Here is a 19954-nt window from a genome sequence, read left to right on the forward strand (position 1 = left end):
AGGCCATCTCTGAAAAATCATTTCTTCAGGACAATTTAAGAGCTGCATATTGCTGTCCTCAGTGACGCAGTGGAGGTAGAGACATCATGTTTTACTGGTGATGTGCAGCCTGGACAACTGAATAGCTCAAAAATGTAGGAAGATTTATATGCTGAATTCTGACCATAGGCCATTAGTGTGTGACAACCTTCCAAACTGAAATGCTTGAATAGATCTCATTTTCTTTATGAGCACTCAATGATAAAGCAACATGTGTGTCATAATACCCCTTATATCACTTTTTGATATGTTTTTTTTTGCAGTGTTTCATGGTTATGGTTAGAAGATCTCAAACAGTACATTATTATTTATGAGAAAGATTGAGAAAGTGTGTATTTTTATTTTGTTATTTCCTGTTGCATCTGACTTTTCCATGTTGTTCATGTCCTATTGCTCCATTAGTCAGCTTCATAAAATAATAAATATTCTAAAGAAACTAGCATAGAATTGTCTTCAAAACCAATGGCATTATGTTTTTTTTTAATGCTTCATTGGTATTGCATGGAGCTTTATATATGTACACATTTAATAATGAACATAAAAATTCAGATTTGTGTCTAGATTATGTATTCTGGAAGAAATTTCTTGCTTTACAGACTATGCTACATATTTTGTGTATGCCATGTAGTCATGTAAATGAGAAACACTGTTTTTAAACGAGAAGAGTTTTGAGGGAAATAAGTGAATAATAGTGTACCTAGACAAGATTATAGAAGATGTAAACATTTGGTGAAGAAAAATGTTTTACTTCAAGAGGCAAAGGGTAGAGAGAAATGCAGTTATCAGCAACTGTACTTAGATTGTTGAAGGGATTTAACATCGTGAGCCGAGATTCAACTTTTGAAAAAATTTAGGAAATTCAGTACCTAAAATATTAATCAATAATTGGGATGTTATTCTACTATCTTTCTTCAACACACACATTATAGCTCCCAGCAGCAGATAGGAAATTTTCCCCATAAATCCACTGCCGTATGTCTAATGTAGTCACCTTCCTTTTCCACACGATTTCTGGCTATTTAGGGGCTTATATGAAACAAATTTTAAAGTTCCCATTTTTCATGGCTGGTAATTGATAACATCATAACTGAAAGAATTGTTTCAAGCCTCAGCAGATATGGAGAAGATTGAATGGAAATAGAAGTTTGGAACATTTTCTTATTCAGTGCAACTGTTGTTCATGTTATTGTTCAAGTCACCAGCAGGAATGTAGCGCCTTGTAATACCTTCATATCTCTTGTATCTGCTCTTGTATCTAATAGAGCTGTCTCTAAAATAATCAATTTAACATCCCTTACTACAATTAGAGCTGCTTCTTAAAAATATTACCCTCATCAGGTGACTGTTCACCTTTTTACTTGTGAGATATTGCTAGTACAAATCGTATCAGTAAGAATCTGAAGAGAGGGGGAAGTGGTGCTGTGTTTAATATAAATTAATCTTGCAAATAGGAGTTGTTGAGATCTAATCAAAGACTGTATCACAGTGAGATTTAGAAATAGTACTTACAAAGAAAATATCCAGAAAGGAAAATGTGGAAGACAAGCTACTAATTAACTATAAACATTGAAACTGGACCTACCTAGTCTCAAGTTATTGCTATTTATTATTAAAGACTGCCTTTATGATTTTTTTTTAATTGTAAAGTTGCCTGGGCCAAATCCTATCCTGTTTTCTTTTCTCATATGTATTATACAGACTTTGAGACCTCACTCATGTGGAAGTCCTTGTAATGGCTTTGTCTTGCAGGCTAACTTCCAGTGAGGGGATGAACAGCTTTGGCAGAGATAAAGCAGTCAAGTTCTTACATGAAAAAATTCACTCTTTTGGGAGATCAGTTTGGGATGAATTATGCATTATGCTTCTGGGCCAACTTTTTAAAAATTATGCTGAAAAAGTCTGTGCTTGAATGTTTGTTTTATCTTTTGTTTAATTTTAGATAGAACTGAACCCCAGATCAGTCCTGAGGGACTCTTGGCTGGCAGGAAGAGTTTTTTGGCTTGGACCATTATTCATGCTGCTCTTAGACATTACAGGAAAAATCCTGAATGACAATAGATCTATTTACTATAACTATTAAAAAAAAAGACTCTAAACTATCATACTTCTGCACAGATCCTTATCTGCCTCCATGCAGTCATTCTTGTAGAGTGCCACACAGGTGATTTGTGTGCCATATTTAATGCCATAATAGCACTAGACTCTTTAAACCCAGGACAGAGGGTTAGGAATATGACCTATGTAAAGGATACAAGTACAATGGCAGCTTTTATAGGTTCAAAAATATCATGTGGGTTGGAAGGGACCTCTAGAGACCAGGTGGAATTGTTCAAAGCAGGTCCAGTTACAGCAGCTATTCAGCACCTCAGCCAGTTGAATTGAACCTGTCCAAGAATGGAGCTTCTGCAACATTCTCGAGTAACTGCCCCAAGAGTTCACTGCTGTCATGGTAAAAAAAATTAAATGGTTTTCCTATATCTAGTTGGAGTTTTCCATGTTCTGATAGCCATTGAATCTCGTTACAGTGTACCCTCGAGCAGAGTCCATTTCTGTCTTTGAAGAAAGCAGTAGGATCTCACCTTAGTCTTCTCATCAGGCTAAAAAACCAGCTCACTTACCTGTTCCATCCTGTTACCCACCTGTTTGTCCAGCTAGTCCAGACCCTGGCTTCTGGCCTGTTGACCACTTCCCCATCTTTGGCATTGTCCACAGACCTGCTGAGAATCTATTTTGTCCCATCAGCCTACTTGGTAATAAAGATGTTAAGCAGTATTTGTGGCAGTATGAGTCTTTAAGGAAACAGCAGTGTTTGAAATGCCAGGATCTCAGCAGGTCCCTAAAAGATGTGTGTTTACTTAGAAAAAGCAGTGCTATGTGCTCTGTGAGTTCAGTCACTGAAGTTACTTTGGACCTCAGGGATTTCTTCTCAGAAAAGTAATGAAGGAGGAGCTCAGACTGGTTCAAGTCATGTCTTAAAAGAGCACAACTGCAGCTGCCCACCCATGAGAGCCATGGAGTGCCCAGTGTGTGTGCCTGAGAAGGCTGTGATCAGGGGGAGACACATTTCCAAAATATTCCAGCTGCATCCCCTTCAGTCAGCTGCAGGTTGAATTTACTTGTTCTGTCTCCAGTTTCTGCCCGTGACACCTTCTGTCAGCAGCTCTTACATAGGATAAAATTATGTAAAAACAGAGTAGATTAAATGTGTTCAGATTATTTTATACTGGTAATTCCATTATAATTACTTCTGACCATGTGAGTGAGAATAAAATTAGGAAGACTGTAGTCATTTTGTGCTCTTTAGCAAAATTGTTAATGCCAGAAAAACATCCTCTGGGATTTCTCTGGGGACAGAAAGTCACAAAAGGCCAGTCCTAATTACTCTGATTGCAGTCATAAGACAAGTCAGTAACTTGTAATCAATTGTGTTACCAGTGACTAGAACTCAAATGTCATCACTGTTGGCTGCCTGGTTTTCATTTGTTTGTTTACAGCCCCTCTGTAGTGACAGTGTGATGGGTTTGCCCCTTTCTCTTTCAAGCTGTCAGTTTAAAATTCACTGTCACTGAATTAAGGTAAAAAACCGCACTTAGAGGTGACTGTTTACTTATTAATATTTAGATTCGAGCAGCTAAAATCATCTTTCAAGTGAACAAATATTTGCATTGTAAAAAGCAGTGTGTGGCTGTAGTAGGTGGCTGTCTTGGAAGTTCCTTGAGCAGCTCTGTTCCCTCACTGTAGTTTTTCAAAAACACAGCTGGAACACGTTGATTATGTGGTGCAGAGCAAACTTACATTGTTGTCTGTGGTGTGCTATTATGTTACATAAGCAGCTGGCTGTATTCTGTAGGTCCTGAGCATCTTGATAGCAACAAGATTGTTTAAAATACATATTCAGTTCTTTGTTAAACAAAAATCAAATATTGCTGTCAGATGATAATTCTTCTATGCTTGTGTATCCCTTACTGAGCATACATTTTCTCCTTCTTAACCATAGTGATCCCTCTTTCCATGTCTCTTATGGCCTTAACCTTGCATAAAAGATCCAGTTCTTCACTTGGTATTTATCCAGTCCTAAATTCTGTTTCCCCTGCCTTTATTCTGCTAAGAGGTAGGTCAGGCAGCTGATGATGTTGAATTTAAGTGCTGCATAGTTGATGGTGGCATAGCAGTCCATCCATCTGTTGTTCCCCCTGGGTTTTAGGGACTAGGTATATTGAAATGTAAGTTTAATTAGTTGGGTTCTTATTTATTTTAGTGGAAATTGATAGTTATAGCCAGGAGGTACCTAAAAAATAACAGTTAACATTTTTCACAGTAAAATTGAGGGATTTGACTAACTGTGAGTATATTTTTGTCAAGATTCTCTCTCTCAAAAATAGATATGTTTTTGCATTAGAAATGAAAAAAAATTATGGTTTCTAGTAGTTTAAAGTATTTAGAGATGCAGGCATGTATCTGTTTCCTCAGAGATTTAATAAACTGTACAAATAGTGGACTGTAAGGGAATTTATTTGTAAATTGACAGCATGTTATACATATTGGTTCTATCAGTTGCAGCTGTTCTTTGATGTTGGCACTTTTTCATAGTAGCAGGGTTTTCCTATATTCGTTGTAGTGTTTATTCTATTTGTTAAAATGGAGCAGTGTTCAGTATTTCACCTAAATTTTAATTCCAATTACTTTTCCAAAAGATTCCTACTTTATTTCACCCAAGAGGGAGTTATCTAGGCTTGTTGTGTCTTCTGGTGTGGTCTGCTTAAGTGTGCCAGAAAGCTTCCTTCTTGTCAGGCAGCTGGTATGGGGTGGTTTGGAGAGGAAGGAGGGTGATCAAGAAGCCAAATTGGTGATTTTCATTAGTATTCAGTTGTTGGATTTGATCTCATTAGTCTCAGTATTTAATATGGCTCCACATTTTGTGGTCAGCTCTTGGTTACCAGAAGAGGTGCATCCAAACTCTGCATGCTGAAAGGGGCAGTGAGTGATTCCTGCACACAGGACTGGGATGACCTAGATCATTACCAACTCTTTCTGCAGAGGACACTTACACACACTTCTCCCTCTTTCCCTTCCATCACCACTTACACTGCAGGGAAATGCAAGGGGATTTTGGGCTGAAAACTCCAAAGTCTGAACTTACCTATGCATTGATGAAACAGAAGCTCGCATCTCAATTTTTTTAACCTTTGCCTCATTTGGCAAGAGCCTTGTTTTACCTCATTTCATGTTTTAGTGTTTTTGAATGCTAAACCAACCACTCCCTTTTCTCTCTGCAGGTCTCCTGCAAGCGCAGAATCTCTTAACGCAACTACCTCAGCAAAGCCAAGCCAACCTCCTGCAGTCTCAGCCAAGCATCACCCTTGCCTCGCAGGTCAGGCTTTTCCCTACACTTCTTGACTTGCCTTGAGGGGATTTAAACTATGGCAAGTGAATGGACCCTTTGTATTAGTTACCTGAATAGATGTTGTAGCTATAACCATTGCATTTGTCTTTCTAGCTCTAACAGTGCATTTGTAGCTCCCACCTCAGTGTGCCTCTTTCAGGCTTTAACGTTCTAAAGTGGATTTTTAGCTGGAAATTTTCATGATTGGTACCTTGAGTTAATGGCATTAGAGCATTGCTTCATTTCCTGTAAGGTTTTCTTGAAAATTCAGAGGAGCAAGGCGTGAGCTCCCTCAAAAGCTCCAAAAGGGGTTCACTGACAAGCCTCTTTCTGAAGATTGCAGTGGTAACCTATCTCTATTTTAGTGTAGTTATTTTGCAATCACTGCTAAGTCGCTGCCAGTCTTATCAGTTAGCATCTGTGAAACTGAAGAGATGGTTAGAAATGAAATATTCGAATATTCTGATAGATGTATATTAAAATATTAGAGCTTTGTGATTAAGTTTTCAGACTATAAGAAAAGCAATTTTAAGGTTGCATGTGCCTGCAAATTTAGTCGTGCTTGGCTCTGGGTTTTACTGTGCAGTTTAGTTTCATGGCTGCATGCTGTTTCTCAAATGCCATGTAATATCACACAGTATCTTCCTGCCACCTCGGTTACATACAAGAATTTTCTAGTCTGCAATAAGGTGCCTGAGTCTATCAGAGTCTTAGAAAACTACATTTTCTATTATACCACCTCTGGTAGTTTTCATGCACCATGTGGAAAATGGAATTTGTCTCACCTCTAGCTCATAGCTCAGCTTGCAGGATGATTCCACACTAAAGATTATTCTTTGATTAAAAAAAATATTAAAACCACTAAGAAAGAATAAATTATGTAAAGTGGGTGAAATCAGTGAAGACATATTGCAGTAATTACCCACTATGATTAATATAAATTAAAAAATATTAAAAACCTTTAAGTGTGACACATGTATCTGCAATTCTAGAAAAATCATATATGATTACATTATTTCTCAAGTAATGGAATTATAGTTCTTGACCTCCCTCTACCATCTGCTGTGCACTGCAAAGCACTGCACTAACCCAGAAGGAAAACAACATAAGGAGTTATGTAAAGATGTAAAGACTGAGCTATATGTAGGCCATTTCTTTTAGAAGAGCCTTTTCTAAACCTTTGCATAGACTTTGTATAATACTCTAGTGCTGCCTGGACTTGTGGCTGTTCTTGTTTGCCCTGAAGGAGTCCTGAGTTTCACAACTGGGTGCAGGACACAGAGGCATGAAATCACCTTTACTGAAGAGCCCCAGCTAAACTGACTAGAAATTAACTGGAGTAGATGATTTGTCTCTGCATCTCACCTGATCATGGCACGAATAATTTTCTGCAGATTGCCTTTGCCTAATTTCTTGTGTTACCAGAATGTTCATTTTATTGTTGCAACTGTCAACAGAAGGGTTAGAGGTAAATCTAGTCTTTCTTTCCTGAACTGTTGAGTCAGTCACAAGAGATGGCATTGGAGGAAACTTGCCATGTTTGCTACATCTGCATGTGCTCACTCTTCCAGAATTAAATAGGGGATTTGCATCTTTTGGGCTGATGACAATCTGCCACCTCACAAGACCAGTAGATTCAATTTTAATTTTTTTCAAAAGGGATGAATGCCAAGGTGTCTGTAAGTGATAAAAGCATATCAAGTAGAGTGTGTTCAGCCTTTCTTTGAGCAGCTTCTGCAGCAAGTGAAAGCTGTTGGTTACCATTGAACATCTCTTACAACAGAACCATTAAAAGCCTGTGATACTGTTGTAGTTTTCTGGATTGTGTTTACTTGTTCTGGGAGCAATGTTGATAAACGGAGGAACTTCCAGATTTCAGGAAACGTCCAATCCACTGACCTCTCTCCCAAGAACATCACATAGCTTTTAGGAATTTAATTTCTGTTGATTATCCTCTTAAGTCTGATTTTCATCCTTTCCTTGCTGTCTCAACAGCCAGCAACCCCAACACGCACAATAGCAGCGACCCCCATTCAGTCACTTCCACAGAGCCAGTCAACACCAAAGCGAATCGACACTCCCAGCTTGGAGGAGCCCAGTGACCTTGAGGAGCTTGAGCAGTTTGCCAAGACTTTCAAACAAAGACGGATCAAACTTGGATTCACTCAGGTGAGACTGCGTACCTTAGTGCCTGCCAGTGTGGAACCTGAGGTCTCATCTTTCAAGTCTGGGGGGAGACTACAATTCCATCATTTCCTAGGAGAACCTGCTTAAATAGGGTTATGCTCTGGCCTTTATGTGGGGGATTTCTAAGAAATAACAGAAAAAGCCATACATCCATCTTACTTCCCTGTTGGTTTTAAAGCATAGCCATTTTCCCAGCAGGGGAAAACGTGAATTTACCAGCTCCAGATGTCATTGCATGTGCACTATTCATTCCATGGGATGTGACATGAATGGGACAAAGCACTTTAAAGCTGCCTTCAGAAGTACAAAGTTCCAAAAATCATACAGTACAATTAACTGCTCTGTGTGTTTAAAAAGTGTATCACATCTGTGCAGTTGCTTTGGATGTCAAAGGGTTTTTATCTCTCGAGCGTATTTTCCTATTAAACATCAATGATTTCTGAATTTAATGCTTTTGCTAAGGTTCCTAAACAAAACCTGAAAGGACTGTCACCTTTGAAGTTTTCTCCTTACAAGGGTGAACTGGAGTTGTGGTTTGTTTTGGTTTGTTTAAAAGCTCAGAAATACCCATAGAGCAGAAGAAAAATAATCTTGAATGTAGTGAAGGTGGTTGAATGAAGGCCACAATTAAAAGTACAAAGTGCATTTATATGTTCCATTATTCTGTTGAAAGGAACTTGGTTCCAAGAGTCCTTTCTTATTAATATAAAAATTATTTTTTTCCCCCGCAAAATTAAAACATCTCCCCAGGTAAACAATTAGTTTTGGCAGGAGTCCATGGTTAAACATAAGCATGATTTTACTAGAAGAAAGAGCATGCAAATATCAAAGTATTTTAAAGTCCGAGCTCAGAGCAGTCAGTCCAACATATGTGATGGAATAGAATAAGTAAATCTACTCTAGCTGAAAGTATGTACTGAATTCAGATTTATTTTTCTGGCAAAGTCCTAAATTGAAAAATCAAAGTTGATAATGAGAGTTCCTGGCAGCATCTTAATTACAAGTCAAGAACAGAATGTTCTTAGTCAAATGAAGTGCATTTTGCTGGCATGTGTGTCTCCTTCCCTCCCTTCTTTCCACTAGAGGGAGGCACAGAAATACAAGTGATGGACACACACAAAAGCTCGAATAGAGCAGCACAGAATAGGGTAAAATACAATAGCTTCCCTATAGCCTGACAGAGGAGGTTCGTGTAGATCTCTCATTATTATGTTTAATCTGTCCTGCTGTGAGATGATTATAAGAGCTCAACTAGACTTTTTAAGCTATGTGTTAACCTTTCTTTATTGACCTGGTTATGAATTTTCATGGTGAGGAAAAATGAACACAACTGCTCAGGCTTACATTTTAGTATTTGCTTTTCAGATTAAAAAAGGGGAATCTTGAGAATGTGATAAAATTGCATTCGGTCATTCCTATCCTGCTCTGAGTTTGTATGTGTGTAATTAGGCTGTTCTAATAACTTTAACCTAATTGCATAATTGGATGATAATTAGAGACCCTGATTACTTTGGTTTCCTATAGTTGGATAAATAGACTGCCTTTCAGAGGATAATAGAAATTTATTTCCAGCAGTACTGTAAGCTTTTTCAGACTCACCCCACCCCTGCCTTTCAAAAATAATTGTAAGATTTAGTTTGCATTGCAAACTAATCACTTACTACATTCTGTCATGTGAACAATAAAACAGGTTTTGAATTTCAGCAGTTCTGCTTCTTCTCCCACCCTGAAATGTGGGTGATGCATTTAAATCCCTTTGTTTGTTTTCCTTCAAAATACCTCCATGTTTGACACACAGGGACACAATGAGCAAACTGCACCTTAGCATCATTGCAGGCCTGGGACTAATTGCTCAGTACAGGTTCAAGAGATGTGAGTGAACATTTTCTAAAATGTTGTTTTTATTCTGTGAAAGGTATTGCTTCTGCTAGACCATCTGAGCTTCTTAACAGACCAGTACACACAACAATGATGCACCTTATAATCAGTTGCAGTTCATTACCAGAGCTTCAGTCAGCCTACAGAGTAGATCAGATGTGTATTCAGTGCCTTTATACTCTGTTCCATCCTATCTGTGGGCCATCCCAATATATAAAATTCTCATCCCAATATGTAAATTCCTTTGCCTGCTGCTGAAATGCTGCCACCTTTTGGCATTGACAAAGAAATGGTTAACTATTCATTTTAAATCAGAAGGCAAATGTTTGTAAGAACAACATAAGTCCAGAATTAAATTTAGTTGGGGGACTGGAGCAAATTTCATAACTCTTTCCTGCCAAGACATAAATCAACTTATCTCTAAAATGGTTTACATAGCCAGGTTTTCTTCTTCATAAACCTAGAAGAGCATCCACGCTACTCCTCTTGGAATGATTTATGAGTTTTAAAATGCACAGAATCCTGGCATATGAGTAGAGGCATAAATGTGAGTTCCCACGTGTTTCCTCTGATTGAAGGGCACACAAACCAATTGTTCTGGTCCTTTTCTAGGAAGGAAATTGTTTTCTTTGCTCAACCTGCACAATTTACTAAGCTTCCCAAAGGTTGTTTTCTTCCTGGCTTGTGTGTGGCCACTCTGCATGCTGTCAGTGTACTCATACCCAGCTGTGGTTGTGGAGCTGACCTCAGAGAAAAGCGAGCTTTATGCCCAGTCCAACTAACCCATTTGCAATTAAACTCCACTAACTGTGCTCCAGCTTTTCAGCCTCTTCTTCCACACTTCTCATACTTTGTTTTGTGCTTAAAAAAGTAAAAATCTAAATAAAGCTGCTTTAGAAGTAGTATACTTGAAATATAAGTGCTTTTTTTTCCCCCAAAGGGCAAGATCTTCCAGCTTTAAAGCAAAGCATGAAAATACTATGGTGTTTTTAATGGCCACAATCAAGAATGGATTGATTTCTTTTTTTTAAACACCACTTTTCAAGTGTATACTTACACAGCTATTTAATATATACATAAATATTAGGATAAGCAAAATGTCTGCTAGCAGAATAGCTAGCTAAAACTGAGTTTAGAAAGCAATAACAGATGTAAAGAGATGATAATCTGCCTGTAAATCTCCTGGATAACTTTCTGGCAGATGGGTAATGATAGTCAAGACTGCAGTTAATCATTACTTGAAATGGTTCAACTTCTTGTCTGCTTTGAAATTTGTATCTATTGGGGAGAAATTTGGTTTGAACCTCAGAAGATACTTGCAGTTCAGATAAAAATATTTCTGCATCTATTTAAATGTGATGTATGTTTGCAGACATCTTGTCCTGAGTATTCTCTACAAATTTGGGAAAGTAAATTCATTGCATTTCTGCTTATTTGAACTTCCAGTGTGAAATATGCAGAAAAACTTAAATCTGCTCCCAAAGAGAGCTTGGCCTTTACTTATTTTAAAAAATTACAAGTTAACATTTAGTGGAATGTGCTGCTCAGTGATAATGCTACGAAGACAAAGCATCAGGGATTTCCTGGAAAGAGTTGCAAGGTTAAACTGACTGAGGTTTGACATTTCTTTATGATTATTGCTTTAGCATGAATCTTGGTAGCGCTGAGAAAGCCTGTGTGAAACTGCAATCCCACACAGCAGTGGTGTCACTAAGAGAACACCAGAATGTGACAGGATTCCTTGCTTTGGAAGTGCCTATGTCAGTGAATCCCTTTTTTCTCTTTCTTTGTCCAGGGTGATGTTGGGCTCGCTATGGGCAAACTCTATGGAAATGACTTCAGCCAAACTACCATCTCTCGCTTTGAAGCCTTGAACCTCAGCTTTAAGAACATGTGCAAGTTAAAGCCACTTCTGGAAAAGTGGCTCAATGATGCAGGTGAATGAGTCTGTGTATTTCTTCACCAGCCTACCAAAATCAGTAGGACCCTGAAAAGCTGCTTCGTTTGTGCCCTTATGGTTTTATGAAGCTACCAGCCTTTGTAGCTGCCCATGGGACAAATGAGGGTGTAGAAATAAGGCTCCATAGTTCCCTTTCCATGTGCCTGTATGCATCCAAAATAGTTCCAGTATGAACTTTCAGAAGTGTGTTCTCTAGACAGCTGAACCATTGCATGGGATGAGGTACAATATGTGTCATGGTTTTCCTCCTTCGTGTATGTTAATGCATATAACTTCTAATCCTCTTCTAGCTTTCTTTTTCAGATGTGTAGTAGAGAGAGGGTTGCATGATTTGTTGTTTCAGTAGGCAGAGCTTATTGCATCCATCTCCTTCCATACCCCTGTGTGCATTCCTTTTATCTCTCTCCAGTGGTTCAGATAAATAATATTTTTCCCTGTAGGAAGAGATTTTGTGGGTTAGGTTTTGCTTCTTCCCTCCCATATTAGCTTTTTTTTCTGGGATACAAGTTATTCACTATGCCAATGTTGGTAGTGTTCTTTTTTTTTTTTTTTATTTCCCACCAGGAAAAGGAGCTTGTGTGGTGGTGCTAGGTGTTAGGAGAGAAAGCATTTGAGAGTGCTGTCAGCCAGATTTTTCTTCCAAGTATGCAATTGTGCATAGCATAAAACTGATGGATATGTTAAGCAGATGGCAGGGATGGTGTGTGCCTTCCTATTTTTATGCTGGCACCTACAGCATTCTCTGAAATTTCGAAAGTAATTTCATGCAGCATTGAAAATTTGTCCTGCATTGAGAAAAGGAAGTGTCATTCTGTTGTGCTGACAGGAGTTATCATTAGGTGTTGTAGGTCTGTGATAGAAAACATAAATAGCTCCACACTGAGTGCTCAAGTCCACAGGACAGTGATCCCCAAACCTTCCAGCAACATTGGAGGAGTCCAGTGCTGCAAGGAGTGTCATTGAGGTTATTTTTCCTGCTAGCCTGAAGAAATACTTGTACTTGTCTCTCTAAAGTTGAGTGAACAGTATTGTGGTTCTTCACTTCCTGCAAGCCATTGTCTTTGGCTCTGACTCACTTCCATGAAAATCTTTGGAAGAAAGATTCAGGTGACTTTAGAGGCTACTGTTTTACTTTTAGGTAAAAGTAGGCAAGAGAAGCATACTGATGGTTCCAGAATTTATTGCCATGGAACTCAGCTGGTTCTCAGTGAAATTTTCTGTCAGAGGAAGAGTTTCCACATATTTGTAGGTGCCATTACTATTTTTAAAAAATCTAGAAAATACTTGCCCATTTGAGTCTATGAGAATAATCATGAGCATTGTGAACTTTGACACCTGCTTATCACCCACATGCCCCAGTGCAAAGAAGGAACTCCAGCCACAATTAAAAATTCTGTTTAAATTCCCTGCTGAAACTTGCCATTTGGTTAGATTGCTCTTCCTGCTGCAAAGTGGGGTTAAATGTTCTCTCTTTGCTCCTCTGTGAAGCCAGAAAGACAGGATTAGGGGTTAAGAGCCCTGGTGAAGTTAAGAAGGGGGAGCTGCTTGCTGTGTGGAGTGGTTGGTAGCCCTGAGTGTCTGCTAAGATGTCCAGAGAGAAGAGACTGAACACTGGGGAGCTGGTTATGAACTTCTCTTCCTCGAGTGTTTTGTAGAGTGGGTAGAAGAAATTTCAGGCTCCTCGGGCTTTTTTCATAACTGCCTGTGACTTTCAGCTATGGCCCATGGATATCAAGTACTCCTTTTTCCTTTAAACTGGGGCGTGCAGTGAGTCAGTGGGGAGTAGAATGAGTATGGGAAACAAACTCTGTATAGGTACTGTAAAAGGGATGCTGTGGTAGCATACAGGAGCAGAGGGCATCCTCTGGGCATATTTGTAGGTTTTTAGTTTCAGGTATATGTTGTAATTTGTAAATACAATGATTAATGCATGTGATCTTCATAAACCTCTATGTATTTGGAATAGATACAGAGGAAGTCTTAACATACCTTGCACAGGTGAAGAACACTTGCATCAGACTGCACTGCATTCAGATGAAATCTCCTGATTTGTATCACTTTATTCTTTTTCAGAAAACCTCTCATCTGATTCAACTCTCTCCAGCCCAAGTGCCCTGAATTCTCCAGGGCAAGGGATCGAAGGCTTGAACCGTAGGAGGAAGAAACGCACCAGCATAGAGACCAACATACGTGTGGCCTTAGAGAAGAGTTTCCTGGAGGTCAGTGCTCCTGCTGCTCTGCTCAGCCTAGGGAAAAATGGAGAAACTTCACTTAACAATTATATATGTTAGAGTGAACCCGTGATTATGCTGTTTGGGAAAGTGCTAGTACTAAACAAGGGGAATACAAAAGCCATGCCAAGAAATGTGCATGAACATCTGTTTCACTTTAGAAACAAATACAGACCCCCTCAGAAAAACTCACAAACTCACTGGTTCTTGCACTTCACTGACTTGGTGATTTTGCATTCCACTATACTCAGACATATATTTAAACAGTACCCTTCATGAGGATGGATAAATGAGGCAATAATCTAAGCACACATGATTTGAGGTTTTTAGATGGAGGGCAGAAGCATGTACTGTGGTTTGTCTCTACAGTACCACTGACCAGATTCTGGATTGAAATCACTAATTCAGATTTGTGCCTACTGGAGAAGAAGCTATGATGCAAAACTTCAGGAGGTAATTTCAGAGCTTTTGAAATCCCATTTTCTTTTGTCAGAACCAAAAGCCTACCTCGGATGAGATCGCCATGATAGCTGACCAGCTAAACATGGAGAAGGAGGTGATCCGCGTTTGGTTCTGTAACCGGCGCCAGAAGGAGAAAAGGATCAACCCACCCAGCAGTGGTGGAACCAGCAGCTCGCCCATCAAAGCAATTTTCCCTTGTCCAACCTCACTGGTAAGAGTCAAGAGCTGTGTTGACAAAGATCACTGGTGGAGGTAGTTCTGCTGTGCTCACTGTGGAAGCTACACGTGCTGCACCTTCTTTGTACAGCAGATTATTCTCACATATTTATGTTTTACTGGCATTTTGAGTGTTCCACCAGGATACTGTCTGAGAGGGATAATGCTTACAAATCAGGCACCAGTCAGCCCTTCAGTGAGGGTGTTTTATTTAGTCAGCTCATGAACAAATATTCTGGCGACCAATTTGCACTTGGGGTTATTGTTTTGAACTTAGTTCAGATAATGCTTCCAGTTTATACCTGGACTTTCCTTCTTCTACCCAATTTTTAAAAAATAAAATAATAGTAATTTTTTAAAAGTGCTTATTAGCTCTCCCCACCACCTCTTGTTTTAGCAGCTCTGCTCAGTAAATGAGCAGCAGTAAAATGTGTCATGCAGTGGAACAGGTTGCCCAGAGAGGCTGTGGAATCTCCCTCACTGGGGTTACTCAAGAACCATCTGGATTCAGTTCTGTGCCATGTGTTCTAGGACTGACCCTGCAGGGAGATTGGACCCAAGGACCCACTGTGGTCCCTTCCAGACTTACTCATCCTTTGATTCTGTATCATTTGGAGACTTAGGTTACACAAATCCAACGATACCATTGTTGTTATTTCTAGTCAGAAATTATTTATATAAAAGAAAGGCATGGAACAGAAGAACAGTTTAGCTAATACTCATGTAATTAATTTCCCACACTTGTATTTACCTCAGGTAAACACAAACTTCATGAAAATAAGAGTAACAAAACACATGCATCAAGGTTCCTTCAGCACCTTTGCTACCAATGTCCATGGAGGTCTGTTTTCATAAATAGAAACAGTAGCTATTAGATTTCATAGTAGCTATGCTAATAGGAATGTGGTGGAATTTATGTAGCCTGTAGCTGTCCTTTTGTAGTATTTATTCCACCCTCATCACTGTAGTAGCTAATATCTTCCAGTACTTCATTAAACCATTAATTTTGGTGACGTGTTATTCTCTCCCCTCATCCTTGTCTCAGGGTGTGTGCATGCAACCTTTTGTTTCAGGGGAAGGGCTGTGTTAAGTGTACCTAGTCCTTTTTATTGTTATTTTGGTTTGGGATTTTTTTTGCTCAGTTTCAAAGCAAGGTTGCATGCCTTGCTACCAAAGCAGAATATAGTGAGATTTATGATAGTATGTTTTAGGAACTGTGCAAGTTCCCTCAGACTGCAACTTAAAGGAGCTTTCCTAGGGAAATTTTCCTGTTGCTATAATCTGCCATTGTATGTAAGAAATTGAGGGGTTAACCACAGTCTCCCTTTCATCAGTGAAGTTTCACTAGTGTTTTCACTCATTCTAAGCCTCTCTTAATACTGTGCTGCTACTCAAATGGATGTTCCAGCCCTGCTGCCACCAGCCTTCACTGACTGTGTGCTTTGTTGATTCCTTGTGTCAGCTCTGGGGATTGTGTCCATAGGATGCTTGGGCTTACTTTAATAGTTTGACTGCAAATTAGCCATGTGAGGAGCAATGATGAATTTTCAGTGTGGTTAGATAGCCAGTGTGACTTGCAGCCTGGCTGCACGAGGGCAAGGGCTCTGCAGCAGGATTGGAGGGGAAGGCTCCTTTTGGGGGCAGCCTCCTCTTGCATTGGCTGGAGTCACTCACTGTAACCATGGGGTGAGCTGTATTAATTCCAGGTCATTCTCTGCCCTGAAATAGGGATGGTGACCTTGGCCTTAACTGCTTGCTGGACAGATGACAGATGTGGTGGCTGGGCTGCATTAGTGGGAGGTGTACTGTGCATCCAGCTCCTCTTCATTTCATACACTGTTTGAGATGGGCAGAAAGCTTTCAGATCTGTCCCAGTTGCCCCAGTCTTGTTTAAAATGCGTGAAGCATTTGATTCCCTCTAAGAGGCAGGAGAGATATTTCTCTGATAATAGACTTAAGGTAAGAGAGTGGAAAGGAGGAATGTTTAGCCTATATCCTTGGCTATGTTCTCTTGGGCAATTCTAAAGGATTCATTTCTCTCATTGATGTATAACAGCCTTCAAATATTACTGCTGGACACCATTTCTTGTCCATAAAAAGTCCTTTCCTTATATTTCATTTTTCCTTATAAGCTGGTTTCTCCAACCTTAAATCTTTGGTGTTTGTCTGTAATGTCTTCAGTTTATTGTAGCTTTCTTGTAATAAGCCATCCACGATTGAAAAGTCCATTTGTATGTTTTAAAATTCAGGGATCCTTCCTCTGGCACAAGGAAGCTTATCAAAGTAAAGTTTATAGTTTGGTTGAATAAAAGTGAAATGTTATTCTGCTGTTCCATATAAACACACTACTCTAAATACCTTTGTTAATGCTGGGGCATTTACGTAATTTTGTCAGAGAAAGATTTGGAGCTGAAAAGATGTTAAAACAAGAAAAAAAAGTAGAAATAATATATTTTGTAACTCCTTCTTAAGAGTGTCTCTGTTAAAACAAGGTGCTGTCTTTGTGGGGCGGCAGAGAGGGCCAACTTGCAGTCTTGAGACAATATGGATAGGGGTGTATCTGCTTTCAAGTACTGAGTTATTAGGAATAAACATACTGCTTGTAATTAGAGAAGATGCTATGTTTGTTTCATTGAGTGATAAAGTAACCAAATTACAAAAAAAAATTAATTAGTTTATATGCAGTGTTTTTGTTTTTGCTGATAACTTCCTCAGCTGAGGATGGAAAGAAAGAAATCAAGGTCTGGTGTGTAACTCTGTCTTTGAGCAGCTGAGCAGTTTTATTCGTTTTTGACCTCCAGGTGGCAACCACGCCAAGCCTTGTGACTAGCAGTGCAGCTACAACCCTGACTGTCAACCCCGTGCTCCCTCTGGCCAGTCCTGCTGTCACCAGTCTGTCAGTCACAGGTAAGGGCTGATCTCTGCTGCCACCACATCAACGCCTGCTGTTTGTTCCTTTTGAATTCTTAAGAGAGTCAGTCACTATTGGTCACTGCTATCCCAGGACATTCCTGTCATCCTTCCTTGTTGCTGCACTAAGAAGCTTCAGTTTTTGTGACCACTGAGTTGACTTTTCCAGGAATAAAATCACAGGTGGTGCTGAAACAAAATATACTGTATTTCATTGCTGACTTCTGGAGCTCCTCAGCCCCCCGCATTGGGAAGTGTAATTTCATTTTTTCATTTGAACTCTTGGTACTACAGAAATGTGTGCTTGTGCCCCTTCCAGCTGGACATGCAGTTGAGATCAGGTGGGCAGGGATTTCTCTTGTCTGGTGTCCCTGTTTTGTACTGGTCTGACCAGAACCATTCTTCCAGGCACAACAGAAACCACCTCCAACAACACGGCAACAGTGATTTCAACAGCACCTCCGGCTTCTTCAGCAGTGACATCACCCGCCCCGAGCCCTTCCCCTTCTGCCTCAGCCTCCACTTCCGAGGCCTCCAGTGCCAGTGAGACCAGCACAACACAGACAACCTCCACCCCCTTGTCCTCCCCTCTCGGGACCAGCCAGGTGATGGTAACGGCATCAGGGTTGCAAACGGCGGCAGCGGCCGCCTTACAAGGAGCTGCACAGTTGCCTGCAAATGCAAGTCTTGCTGCCATGGCTGCTGCAGCAGGGCTAAACCCAGGCTTGATGGCATCCTCGCAGTTTGCAGCTGGGTAAGGATCCATTTTGCACACCCTTTTAGGTGATGGAAGAGTGAAGGAAAATTCTTGGGATAAATTGCTTTTTTGTATCGCTGTCATTTATCTCAGATTCTGACGGTTTACTCGTAGATGGGAATGGACCATTCCCATCACAGTACACAAATACTGTGCTCATTTTAAAGGTGAAAAAGCTGTGTTGCAGTGATGTTGTTTGATAAATCATTCATCCCACTGCAGAGCTTGACTTAAAAACTGCAACTTGCCACTGAACCATAGAATCTGTTCTATTGATTGTAAAATGGAGAGATAGCCTATACCCACTTCACACCTCTCTATTCATTTCTCCATCGTGAGCAAGAAGTTCTTAAAAATGGAAAATGATGTATTGTTGAAGTTACAGTTTTAGAAATGTTGCTCAGACAGATGTTTAATCCCTCTTGAATTACATATTTCTTATCTGCATTTGGGAGAGGATGATAGTTCTCTAACAATTAACAGTTTTCCCCAAATACTTTACAAGAATATTTCACACCAACAATCAATGCAAGTAATGTATTTACACTGCTTGTACTTTGGGCATGTCATGAACCCCTCATGGAGTTAAAAGTAAAATAATCCAAAAATAGCCCTTGATCTCTGGTCTTTCCTCCCGCCTTGCCCTTCCCCCCTTTTTAAAAATATGATGGTGTACTTTTGAACAGTGACAACCTTTTCTTAAAAGTAACACTCTTTCTCTTTCCCACTTCTTCCATGATCTTGCTGCAGAGGTGCCTTACTCAGTCTCAATCCAGGGACATTAGGTGGTGCTCTCAGCCCGGCCCTGATGAGCAACAGTACACTGGCAACTATTCAAGGTCAGTAGTGTTCCTTTTAATGCATCTCCATCACACAGCTTCAGTTTATGCACTCTTATTTTGTCTACCAGAGAGCACTGACTCTTCAGCACTGGGCGTAAATTCTGTAGGAGTAAAGGCTTTACAAAATTAAATGTGCAAATACATTTTGTGGGTCACAGAGATAAGAGCAGGTACAACTTCAGATAGGGAATCAGAGCTGTGTCTGATTTAAAGGAGGCGTTTAAGATACTGAATATAATCTGGAATTTATTTTATTGTCCTTGCCTCATTGGCCTGTGTCTTTAGCAGGTTAGAGATTTGCTTTTTATAGCTCTTCTGTAGTCTGCTTGAGCAGACTTGCACCATTCTGAGGTCTCTGGGAAGGGCAGTTCTGAGCAAATCTTGATCCTGAATTCTTGTCTTCATATGTATTAGAAAAGAACCTGCAACAAACATCCTGCCTCCTGAAATCCTTACGTAGAACTTGAAATACATAAATCCACAAAGGCAAAAGTTACCACTGGCTTCAGCAAGAGTTGTTCATAGTTTGCCACCCATAAAACTGGATGGTACAAGTGTCTAAAGAGCTAGGTAAAACCTTTGTGTTCAAATATCCTCTAAATTAGCTGAACAAATCTTGTTTCTAGGTTGCAAGAAAGAACCATTTCATAAAGTGTCACAGATAAATTTAGGAGATCATAATCTAAGGCAGACTGAACACTGTAGACCCATGAGAGTGAGTTGTAACAGTGGTTGGTTATATGTCAACATTTAAAATGTTACACTCAAGGTTACATGACCTTCTCCATCTTGTGATAGCTGTCATTTCACATGAACCCTCATCTCAACCCTTCCCAGTGCAAGTTGGCTGGGTGCACAGACTCTCTGTGGCAGAAAACATAGATCAGTGTTGTACTAAAGGAGCTGAGGAAAGGCACAGTGGAATTAGTTTAGCAGCAAATGAAAGATGCATTTTAGTATCTGCAAGATCTCAAACAAGTGATTTAGAGAGGGCATGCATGAGAGAAAGGCAAATGCAGAGACCCCTTGCTTTTAGGCTCATTTTGCATTGTTGCTTACTGTTAACGTTATCTCCTCCCTGCTCAACTT

General features: G+C 39.8%; 1 protein-coding gene across 6 annotated transcripts in view; it reads left to right on the top strand.

Moving 5' to 3' along the window:
* Nucleotides 1-19954, top strand: part of POU2F1 (POU class 2 homeobox 1) — a 56974-nt gene that overhangs the window by 25578 nt on the left and 11442 nt on the right. For all 6 annotated transcript variants that reach the window (XM_063150166.1, XM_063150167.1, XM_063150168.1 and 3 more), the window contains 8 exons: nt 5316-5410; nt 7418-7591; nt 11283-11424; nt 13521-13666; nt 14172-14351; nt 17158-17263; nt 17675-18020; nt 18774-18862. In XM_063150166.1, coding sequence (XP_063006236.1) covers nt 5316-5410; nt 7418-7591; nt 11283-11424; nt 13521-13666; nt 14172-14351; nt 17158-17263; nt 17675-18020; nt 18774-18862 — 1278 coding nt within the window. The remainder of the gene's footprint in view (nt 1-5315; nt 5411-7417; nt 7592-11282; nt 11425-13520; nt 13667-14171; nt 14352-17157; nt 17264-17674; nt 18021-18773; nt 18863-19954) is intronic.

The sequence above is a fragment of the Melospiza melodia genome, chromosome 2, assembly GCF_035770615.1.
Source record: "Melospiza melodia melodia isolate bMelMel2 chromosome 2, bMelMel2.pri, whole genome shotgun sequence".
Lineage (NCBI taxonomy): Eukaryota > Metazoa > Chordata > Aves > Passeriformes > Passerellidae > Melospiza > Melospiza melodia.